At 49.2% G+C, this 11,362-nt stretch overlaps 1 protein-coding gene across 3 annotated transcripts in view; it reads right to left on the bottom strand.

The window, feature by feature from the left end:
- Nucleotides 1-1,071: 1,071 nt before the first annotated feature.
- The window catches only part of ITIH6 (inter-alpha-trypsin inhibitor heavy chain family member 6), a 28,888-nt gene continuing 18,597 nt past the window's right edge, over nucleotides 1,072-11,362 (bottom strand). Inside the window, exons 8-15 of one of the 3 annotated variants that reach the window (XM_079959984.1) lie at nucleotides 10,690-10,861; nucleotides 8,019-9,839; nucleotides 7,360-7,386; nucleotides 6,168-6,197; nucleotides 5,604-5,654; nucleotides 5,398-5,511; nucleotides 4,020-4,400; nucleotides 1,072-2,945 (exon numbers count right to left, since the gene is read on the bottom strand). In XM_079959984.1, the coding sequence (XP_079816110.1) occupies nucleotides 2,710-2,945; nucleotides 4,020-4,400; nucleotides 5,398-5,511; nucleotides 5,604-5,654; nucleotides 6,168-6,197; nucleotides 7,360-7,386; nucleotides 8,019-9,839; nucleotides 10,690-10,861 (2,832 nt within the window). In that variant the 3' untranslated portion in view covers nucleotides 1,072-2,709. Of the gene's footprint in view, nucleotides 2,946-4,019; nucleotides 4,401-5,397; nucleotides 5,512-5,603; nucleotides 5,655-6,167; nucleotides 6,198-7,021; nucleotides 7,387-8,018; nucleotides 9,840-10,689; nucleotides 10,862-11,362 lie in introns of those variants that run through there. The other 2 variants (XM_079959985.1, XR_013834470.1) reach the window with 2 other exon arrangements.

The following is an 11,362-nucleotide window of genomic DNA, read 5'->3' as shown; positions in this document are numbered from 1 at the left end:
TATTTTCAGCTGAGTGGCTTTAATATTGGGGCTAATGTGAAATTGCTCCCCATTTCTTTTGTGAACATTTTCAACAGTGTCTTCAAAATACCTCCCTTTTCGGCAGTTCTTTTTTTACATATCTTGGAAGAAGAAAAACAAAATAAAAAAATTCCTTCCAGTAGCACCTTAAAGACCAACTAAGTTAGTTCTTGGTATGAGCTTTCGTGTGCATGCACACTTCTTCAGATACACTGAAACAGAAGTCACCAGACCCTTCTATATAGTGAGAAGGTGGGGAGGGGTATTACTCAGAAGGGTGGTAGGATTGGGTGATTGGCAGATAGCTGTGATGAGCCTGTTGACGACTCTTAACGACTGCAATAGGTCTTACAGGAAAAAGCAAGGGGTGAGAAGGTGAAAAATGGCTTTGTCATGTATAATGAGATAAGAATCCAATGTCTTTGTTCAGACCAGGTCTCTCCATGGTTTTAAGTTTGGTAATAAGTTGCAATTCAAGAAGAAGAAAGACATTTTTCAAGTGCCCCGAGTTGCATTATCAAGCAGCCCGATCAGATTGTGGCCGGTGACACTATGACATCAGGCCTAGTCTAGTGATGCTGCCCTGTTCAGTATGTGATGGGTTCACCCTTATAACTAATTCAAGAAGGAAGTAGCAGCATGCAAAACCATCCCATTAAACAATATTGAATTCCCTCACAATCTAGGTGTTTTCTGTCCCACCAATGTCACTAGCTTCTGCCTGAAATCAAACCAGCCATATATTCAGTTCAGCCATATTTGAAATTCATGAAAGCAGCAGCTAAAATCGTTTTTCTGCTTACATAGATTATAACAGTGCAGGTGGTGAATAACATCATCTGTATCAGGTGCACACAATACTGGTTTGCCTCTTGTCCCTTTTGCGTAGAAGCAGCAGGCTGATCCTTTTGCATTCGATGTTGTATTTTTGAGGGGTATGCAGTGAGTAACATAGACCTTTGCAAGTGGCTTGCTACAGGTGTACTCTTACTTCCTGCCAGGCTCTGGGTACCCAGAGTCCAGACTCTGGGTACCATTCAACTATCCCTCAACAGTCATTTACGTTTTATTGTATGAATTGTAAAATACAATTTAACACATGAAAAGAGAATGTTGTCTTGCCAGAGCTGGTCTCAAACTTCTGGGAAAGAGGCTCTTGGCTGCAATATTCAGGGGCAGCCTTATTGAACATAAAGCCAATAAATAAAAATGAATGTATGTAATGTAACAGCATCACTGGGAGACATTGGGCTCCTAGAGTGATTGGGAGGGGGGGGTTGCCTGTTTGCTGTTGTCTGTGCTATCACATTGTTGGGGGTCTAATCAAACTTTATGGGGCCGAGAATGGAAGAGGCCTTCTAGCCATTCCTGTGCAGGGACCAGGATGATGCACTTTAAATCCCTCACATCCATTTTCTTGGTTCTGCTGCTCTACTGGCCCCACCGCAGCCTTGTTTGCTTCTGGTTTAGCCCTTTAGTGCAGAGGGAAAGTTGGTACAGAAGTGGGGCTCATCATAGCTAGCGGAGGGATTGACATGTCATTTAAGGGATTAAAATGCAGAATAAATTGGCAAAGCCTAGTGGGCTCCCTGACTTGTAGCTTCCAAGGTACAGGGGTGAGAAGGGCCACCTTAAAACAGTAAGCAGACCTCCTTCCCTGTTAACTATTGAACAACCTGATACCCATTCTCCATCAGTGGAGGAGGGTGTCCTGAATGGGTTGCTCTCCTCTGCTTATTCTGCGGCTCTGAATGGATTGCTGTCGGTTAGAAAAGAGGTTTGCATCTTGGCTGGGTTGTTCTCAGATTTGACTCCTCATCTTCATCCTGGAACTGAATTCTCCTTTTCACAGATCAGTTCTCAAGACTTAATGGTGCCACACTTCCGGCCAAAATGCTCCAAAGAAAAGGGATGGTTCTTTGCAGGATTTTAAAATAACCGCATTAAGCACAAAGCAGAATTCTGCATATCTGCTAGCTGGTTTGTCTCCACTTTGCACCAATGAAACCACCGAGGTTTCTGAACCCACCACTGGTAAGTGGCTCTCCTGCAGATCTATTCCAACAGTGTGCTAGTGTTGAAAAGAGCAGAGGCCACAGTGCATTTGCTGGAATAGGCAACTATTGCAAAAGGGACAGGCAGCCCTTATTCTTCATAGGCCAAGCAGGGCAGGCTTCAGTCTGCCGCTAAATCTACCTTTGACTGTGTTGCTGTTTTTTAACAGTTTGGGGGTTTGGAGGGCCAAATATTTGCTGGAAAGTTTGCCAGGGGAGGGGGAGAGAAAAAGTGAATATCCTCCCAGCATCAAGGATGATGATGTTGAAAATTTGCACAGCCTTTCCTGTGGAATGAGTTACCCATTCAGGATTCCCTGCACAAACTGATGAGACACCTTGGTGATAAATCCACTGTCCTTTTCTATATGACGTTAATAAAACAGTGTAATGAGGGCATAATTTTAAACATGTCTGCACTGTGAGAGACATTTAAAAAAATAACTCGGAAAAAACTATCCTGCCTCCATCGCCCAGAATCTACTGCAAAGGTCCTGGGAGGGAGACAACAGGCTTTCCTTCCTGTTCCACACCATCCCTGTCACGTAAGGATTGGGGGGGGGGCGAGGTTGGGAATTGGGAAAGTCCTGGACTTTTGTCGCTTGCTACCCCAGGTGAGTGAAAGATGGCTGGCTCACAATTCCAGCAGGTTGGAGGTTACGTAGGAGCTGTAGGGAGCCCCCAACAGCCCCTCCACATCTTTGCGTTTCAGCAGCCAGCATGGTGCCTCATGTGCCCTCCAGGATGAATCCTTCAGTATTTTGGTGACCTCGGTGACCAGGGCTTTGTTAGAGCCCCTCCACATCCATGCTGCTCGCTCCCCTTCGGTGGGGGCAGGGGAGAGCCTGATGGTGTCCCTCTGAAACTGGCCTGTGGAAGAGCAAATTGGCAAAACAGGAGCACATGATGTGTGTGGTCAAGAAAAGGCAGGTGGGGAATCAGACTGATGAAGCATCCAGTCAAACTAGCCTTACCATGCTCATGTCTAGCACAGATCTCGTTTTCTACAGCAGGTGGGGGGAACCTTTGGCCCTCCAGCTCCTGTCACTGAACTATACCTCCCAGCAGCCCCAGCAAGTATGGTCGGCCATGATGGGAGATGTAGTTCAGCAACAGCTGGAGGGACAAAAGTTCCCCACACATCTGCAGCTTTACTTGCTGCTTAGGAATACCTTCTGTCCTAAAAATCGGGTTTTCTGAAGGGCAGACACTGAAGTGACAGGGGCTTCTGGTCTAAGTGAAGGTGGAGTGGGCAAAACATTTGGGGTGGGGGAGCCTGGTGCCCTCAAGACTCCAGCTCCTATCAGCCTCAGCCAGTATGACCAATGGTCAGGGAAGCTGGAAGGTGGAATCCAGGATCCAGTGGTGGCTGGAGGGCACCAGGTTCCCCATCAGGTGCTACTGTGATCCCTGGAGGATCATCTTGGAAAGGAGGGAGAGGAGATTTCAAAAGATGGATAAAATTCCCAGCAAGGTTAGAGAGTTTGCTTTGGGTATACTGAAGTTTAAATTGCAAAAAGGTACTATAATTAAAGAGCTTGCATTCTAGTTACTCAGGATCAAGTTATAGGCAACTGTAAAAGCATCTTTGAATCCTATGATTGAGATCTTCCTTCTCTCTCTCTTTTATAACTTGCAGCAACTGTGGCAGGTTGTGTATGGGAGAGGCCCAGAGTGGGACCTTATCACAGAGGAAGGGGGCATTTAGCCCCTCCCCTGCTGTTTTTCTCTATAAAAATTGCCTATTCCACTCAACTGTTTTTACAAATAGGCAGGTAGAGTAAGGGCACTCCTAAATAATTGCATTGCAGTCTGGACTAGGGCAATGCGACCCTAGCACTCTCTGGCCCCTGCCACAGATGCAACCTGCATCAAACTGCTTGTGCAAGAGGGATGGTGTTAGTTAGCAGCCTAAAAGCTGTATTTGTAAGAGGAGTTGCTCACCTAGCAAGCCACCTGCTGAAGCTGACAGCCCCTTGCTGTTCACCACATAGAAGCCGAGATGATCCCGCTGCAGGGCCGTGGGGTGACTGTAGCGATGCAGAAGAACCAGGAACTCCACTTCATGACCAATCCATACGGTGACGTTGGCTTCAGGCCACACAGAAATTGCCAGCTGGGGCTTGTGGATTACAGCCCGCTGGGCAAAGGGCAACACCAGCTCACCTTCGCCATGGAGCGTGACACCCTTCCGTGTTATGTTGACCACATAGCCAACTCGAGGGTGTTCCACTGCTATGGTTATGGCATCAAAGTAGGTGCGGGGACGCTCCTCGTGGCCTGGCCTGAAAGGGGCCCCCATTAGGTGCCCGTTGACAGACAACCCTGGGGGCGAAGGAAGGCAGCACTCTGTAATGAAAGAACAGTCTTTCCATTTCCCCACTTCCCACCTAGAGGGAGAAGGCACAGAACCCAGGTGTTCTGGTCTGCAACTGCTCTAATCCAGAGGTGGGGAAGCTGTGGGCCCCCAGTACAGGTTCCATCATCCCTGGCTACTGGTGAGACTGGCTGGTGCCAGTAGGAGCTGGAGTCCAACAACACGAGGGCCACAGGGTTCCCATGCCTGCAAGTCTAAGCCAGCCCACTAAACCAAAGCGTATTTCTGGTCACAGCCATGCCACACCGAAAGCACTCTTATAATGCTCTTAACAGTCCTAGTGTCCCCATAATAATCTTAGGAACTGTAGCTTGTTAAGGGGGCTGGGGACTGTAAGTGTGAAAGGTCTCAGCACTGTTAACAACTACAGTTCCCAGAATTATTTGGGATAAGCCATGCCTGTTGGTATAACTGCTTTCACTGCATCTAAACAGGAACATATCTCCTTACTCTCAGGATTTGTCAACTAGCTAACATTCTCTCTTCCTGCCCAGTTACTAGAATTTGAGAGTACAAAATTAGATTGTAGATTGTGTATCTAGTGTTTTAATTAGATTTTCCTTTTTATAATATGTAGATTTTGTGTTTGTGTGCTCTGCCATTTTTTGTTTGTACTTGCTTCCCATCAGAGATGAAAAGCACTTTGTAGTGTACAAAGGGCACGGAGTCCTAGATCCATTTTTAACAGAAGTTGATTCTCTTGATAAATTATTTGCACATCCTCAGAGGCACTGTCAGATTCTTTAAAAGTTGTCCAGGTTGGATGGAGACGGGTTGGATGGATAGACACACTGCATATGCTTGCAGGCACACATACCTGGCTTGAAATGCCAAAATTATTGAAGACAAGAGGTTGGCTATACCTATCCTTCTGTTCTTGGAACCCTCTGGGTTGGTTCTGAACAAGCCCAACCCACGTTGAAAGGAAGGCACTGCAGCCCTTACCTGTTGCAGGGTCGCTCACCAAGCGCAGGACATCACCTGAGCATCCATCCAGAGTAAAGCACAGCTTCCCCAGTGAATGTGGCAACCTTACTACAAAGTGAGGGTCTCCATCCACTGCAAGGGAAAACAATCAAGGGTGTAAGATGCTAAATGTAAAAATGAGGGAGGCATGGGAATCTGCATGGCTGGGAATAAGATGGCCTTACCCCAAGAGGAGAAGGTGAAGAAGCCAGGGTCAGATGAACCTACCAAGGAGCCTGGAAAGAGAGATGGAAGGAGCAGCATTAGACGCACTGGTCATTAAGCATCACTCTCAGCATATCTGGGCAGCCAGTACCACCACACATCTAATTTTGGGGCCAAGGTAGGTTGGCTCTGCCTCTTTGCCTAGCAGCTAACCCAAATGGATTTGGATCAGCTGTCTTGGCCCATATATAGAATGCTGCAGCGCAGACGTTGAAAAGGATCGGCCAGCCAGGATCGAGCTGTTTATTTTGAAAATGCTCACCTCCCCCCCCCCACCACCACCTTGGGCCAAGGCAGGGCAAAAAGGGCAAAAGATGGCAGGTGAGGAAGGGTGGATCAGAATGAAATATTGGTAGGTGGTGGTTGAGCCAGGACAAAACAAAGGCAGCTACAGGCTGTGGGCAAAGCCTGGCTGAACCCAGACTTGAGTGGCTTTTCGGATTCCGTTTCTGTCCGACAGACCTCGCTGGACCCACCAGTTATCAGCCCTGCTGCCCTTATGCGCCCATCCTGCAGGGATGTACCTGAATCACCGTCCGGTTCTTCTAAGAAGTCTGCAAAGGAAAGTCTATTTTCAGAGGAGTCGGGCAAACCTTGGAAGCAAACCTCCCCTGGTACCACTGCCCTCAACCCCCTTTCCCAAGGGGCTGAGTGCAGCCCAGCATTTCTCTTAATCCGTTCAGTTGACATTGCTAATAGAGTGATCTGTTCCTGCAGAACCCAAGAGAGTCACTGAAACATCGGTGCTGCTTGCTGTGGGATAGAAAGAGCACAGCGCTGTTGCTTTGCAGCCAGGAGCAGGCGACTACAATGGGCCTGACTCCAAGCACTACCTGCTTGGAAGGCCACAACGCCTTCCCAAATACTATCAGTTTGAATTTATCTTGAGCAGCTTTCAAGTTTTATACTAATGCTAGTAAATGGGGCTTGCATTCTGCAGGCATAGACCAGTGATTTCTGGCCCCTCCCCACAAATCCAAGCTTGAACAGGATTTACACACACACACATTTGTGAGGTATTGGGCTTGGCTTGCTTGGTCCTGCAATAGCTGGTCTCCCTTACGAGAGAAAATTATTGTGCTGCATTTTGAGTGTTGGTTTCGAAGAAGTGGCCCATTTTCAGGCTTTGGGTAGTAGGTATGTCACGGGGGCTTTGTGTATATTATATTTCAGCTTTCTGGTTAGCCTGGAAGTGGTATGACCAGAGTGGGAGTTTACTTCTTGCCACCCATTTCTAAGGAGAGGCTTTAAAATGTCCCCATTTCAGGCTGTTCTAGTAATCACAGAATTGTATGCCAAGCCTGAGTTTCTGGAAAGCACTGTTATCTTGTTAGGGTACATTCTGAGGCCACTTTCCCATATGCAAGCTTTCCTTGACCTGATGCCCTTCAGGTGTTTTGAATTGCAGCTCCCATCATCCCTGACCTCTGGCCATGCTGGGTAGGTGCAGAGAGAGTTGCAGTCCTAAACAATTGTAGGGCACCAGGTTGGGGGAGGCTGCTGCATATTAATATCCATGTGGGATTTCTGTAAAAAGAAAGAAAGAAATGGCAAGGCCCTGTGTCCATGCCAGCCCTGATTCCCAGCTGAAAAACATCTCTTAACCACCAGAGAGGCAGGAAGACTGGAATCTGCTAAAACCTTTTAAAAGAGGAAATATGATGACCTCGCCAGCTCCCCAAAGTTCAGAGTGAGTGACTATGATGGCAGAATTACCTGAATAGTCTTCATAATCCAGAGTTCCTGAGGAGAAGACAAACAAAAGTTGAGAGCTTCACCCATTTGGGAGCAGAATGGGAAGAAGATGGCATAGAGCACGGGCAGCGAACGTGACTCCCTCTAGACATTGCTGGATTTCCACTTCCATCATTCCCAGCCGTTGGGCACGTTGACCAGGGCTTGATGGGAGTTAAGAGTCCAACAACATCCCAAAGAATGTAGAGCAGCAGCAGGAGAGGACCTGGAGGAAAGCCAGACTGCTGGGAAGAGTTAGCAGTGAGGGTGCACAGGCTAGAAGGAAGGATGGGAGGGGGAGGCAATGGGTGCTAAATGAGGAGAAAGATGGTAAAGTTAGAGCACAGGTTAAGGTGGGAGAGACAGAGCAAGGAAGAAAGAGACCACACAGCTGGTTCTTCGGACGGGTGACACCAAACGCTGGTAGAGCCAAAGAGTTGTTAAGACCTATGAGTGTTGAACCAAGCCAATTTCCTCCTCAAGCAAGACCTGTAGCCTACCCAGTGCTTGGGAGAACAGCAGCATGACAATTGGATTGAGGATGCTGGAAGTGAGGCAAGTGTTGGTCAGGTGTAGAATAGGTTGCAGATGTCAGAGGAAGGCTGAAACATGCAAAGCTACTCCTATTTCCTTGCACCTACCTGCGTGTCCCCGGGGTGTCACGAAACTATACACAGCTGGCGGGTTCAATGACTCCACATATTCTGTGTCCTGGTCAGTGGCTGAGCGTAGCTCAGACTCCCCGGGCAGCAGGAGGAGGCTGATGTCTGGCGCAGCGGTGGTGCTACCAGGAATCCTGCTTTTACTCTCTGACTCTGCTCCCAGAGTCACTAGGGGCGTAGCTCCAGATGTTGTGCCCCAAGGCATGGTGCTGTTCCATGGGGGCTTGTCAGTGTGCATCTCTGTGGCTGCCCCACTTTTGGGAGTTGTTGTCTTACTCCAGGGAACGTTCCCTGCTTCCGCCTTGGCAGTACTTGCCTGCCAGCTGCTAGGCATTTGGTGCTGGGTGACAGGGTTTGGTGTCATCTCTGGCTGTTCCCAGGGACTGGACTGACCCCCTAGGACCTTGGCACTGCCAGGCGGGTGCCCTGTTGTGGGAGGCCTGCTGTGCCCTGTGCTGGCGGTCCCTGCCAGGACCTTGGAAACAGCTGTTCCTCTAGTCTCCAAAACAGAGTGTGGCTGAAGCGTGACCTTCAGTCTCCCAGCTCTGGTGGAGCTGGGCTTGGGGGGTTTGATGGGCGGCCTGGTTGCCCTTGGGGAGGCTGTGGCTCTGGGTGGTTTAGCAGACCCACGGATGACAGCAGGAGTCAGAGACATGGCAGTCACTCCTGGAACTGGTGTGGGAGCTCTGGCCGTTTTGGTGTGACCGAGAGCAGGAGGAACTGGGGAAATGAAGGCAGTGGCGGGAGTGACGGCAGTCATGGCAGCAAACGGTGGCGACGTGGCTCTGCCTGCTTTCGTGACTCTAGCTGCTACCACTGGGACCAGGGGAGTGGGAGCAGATCCTGGCCTTGCTGTGGCCTTTGGGGATTTTGCAACCACGGGGACGCTGGTCACTCCAAGGCCAGGTGTGGCTTTTGCCACTTTAGAGAGCCCCGATGCAGCGGAAACCCCCAATGTTGTGGGGGTGGCCTTGAGCGCTCTGGTCACCCCAGGAGGGCTGGTAGTAGCTTTCGCCGGCCGGCCCTTCTCTCTGTCCTCATCTGGCCGCACCACAATCAGGGAGGTGACGGGGGTGACAAAGTTATACTTGAGTGACAGGTTGGTGGCCTTTTCAGTCAGCAGGCGGCGGGCGGCTGTGTCATTGGCTCGGAACCGGGCCTGCAGCAGGTCCTGAATGGTGAAGTAGGCCCAAAGCCTTTGCACAAAGCGACTGATCTTGTTGGAATCCCCAAAGCAGCCAAAGGGAGCAGCTTCCGTGGCGTTGGCAGAGATGTCGTTTTCCAGGCTCAGGGGCCCCTCCTGGCCGTGCCCCGTGGTGCGAACCCGCAGCTCTGGTGCCCCTGGCTTCACCCGCCCGGCCACAACCAGCTCGGAGCCCAGGAAATAGTTGGGGAACAGGTTCTGGGTGAGGTCTTGTGCCACCCCATCCAGGTAGGCCAGCTCCACATCGTACAGCAAAGGGCTGGCGATCTCGTCGTAGAAACCCTTCAGCTGTAAAGTGGCATCGGCATCCTCATAGATGCGGCGAGCGACGCCGCGGTTCTCCAGCGACAGGCGCCTCATCAGCCCGTAGTCCGCATCATCGCCGAAAGCCAGGCCGAAAAGCGAGGTGGTGCCTTTCAGAGCCTGCTGAGCATTGGAGAGAATGCGGCTGCCGGCTGTCACGCCTGAGGTGGGCTCGCCATCTGTCAGGAAGATGATCAGGGGGATTCTCTGTTCCTTCACAACTTTCCCCGCCGCTGGAGAGCTCCGGTTGAAGACGGAGGCGGCAGCAAGCAGAGCTGCGTTGATATCAGTCCCTAGGGAGCAGAAGGCCCGGGAAATCAGAAGACAGGACTCCTAGGTTTTCTGAGAAGAACAGTGGTGTCTAAAGGAAGGGATAGACTCAGAGATGGCTATGAATCTGGGCTCCTGAGTCACATCCAAAGGGGAGAATTTGGGTTCTAGGACTGCCTCTCCTGGTATGCCCCGCGGAGGACCTTAAGGTCCACAAATGATAACATTTTGGAGGTCCCAGGTCGCAAGGTGGTTAGATTGGTCTCTACTAGGGCCAGGGCCTTTTCAGTACTGGCCCCAACTTGGTGGAACACTCTGTCACAAGAGACTAGGGCCCTGCGGGACTTGACATTTTTCTGCAGGGCCTGCAAGACAGAGCTGTTTCACCTGGCCTTTGGTTTGGACTCAGTCTGACCCTTATGTTTCCCTCCCCTTATGGTCTTGATTTATCAGTTACTTTTAAAATGAGGGTGCATTTTTAAATTGCATTTTAACCTGTATTTTAAACTGGTTTTTTCTTTTCCCCCTATCATGTTTTGTTTTGTTTTTACTGTGATTTTATTGGTGTTAGCCACCCTGAGCCTGGCTCTGGCTTGGAAGGGCGGGGTATAAATAATAATAATAATAATAATAATAATAATTATTATTATTATTATTATTATTATTATTATTATTGAAAGTGAGCACTGGCAGCTTTGATCTACCCCCATTTTGGCTCCTGTGTGTAAGAACGGGGAAGGCAGAGCTCAAGAGAGCAAATATGGAGCATTCTTTCCAATACCCCAATGGTTGTTTGTGTCTTTGACTCCAGGACCAGCACACCAGCAACATCCCCCCCCCCCCAGCAATTATCTTGGCCGGCCCAGAACTCACATCCGTCTGCTTCCATCTTGCTGACATAGTCCTTGGCCTTCCGGATATTCTGAGGCGTAGCTTGGATGGAATGGCTGGGCATCCACACATTCACAGCGTCCGAGAAAGTAACAATGTTGAAGTAGTCATCGTGGTGGAGGTCGCTCAGAATGACGTGCATGGCCTTTTTGGTCTGAGGAAGAAAGCGTCCCTACGTAAAACATCTGCTTAAATAAATGGTGATCGATGTTTCCCAAGCCGCAAGGGGCTGCTCTTTGAACCTGTCCGGACTCAGGTCCATGCAACTTATCTGCAGCTCAGAGTTAATGGCTTGTGAAGTGCACAACACTCGCCTCCTCCTGCAACTTGCATTTTTTCCTCAAGAAGGTGCCATGTGCAAAGAGTTCTAAGTTCAGAATAATTTTAGTATTAGCTATGCTTAATGAGTCAAAGCAGGCAATGACTGCCACACAAAATTTACTTACTTACTTCTTTACTGAATTTTTACCTCACCCTTCCTCCCCAGGGTGGCAAGCAACAAATACAATTGAAATTTAATTTATTTATTTTAAAAAATTAAGAAAATCTAAAAACAATTTAAAACAGTCACAGAAAGGGTGACTGTTCCCGAGTCCCCACAAAAGCTTCTCTTGAGGTTTACGCTGCTCAATGGGGAGGCTTTGGTGCAGCAGAC

The sequence above is a fragment of the Podarcis cretensis genome (genome assembly GCF_951804945.1).
Source record: "Podarcis cretensis genome assembly, chromosome: 17".
Classification (NCBI taxonomy): domain Eukaryota; kingdom Metazoa; phylum Chordata; class Lepidosauria; order Squamata; family Lacertidae; genus Podarcis; species Podarcis cretensis.
This window is presented reverse-complemented; position numbering and strand designations above follow the sequence as displayed.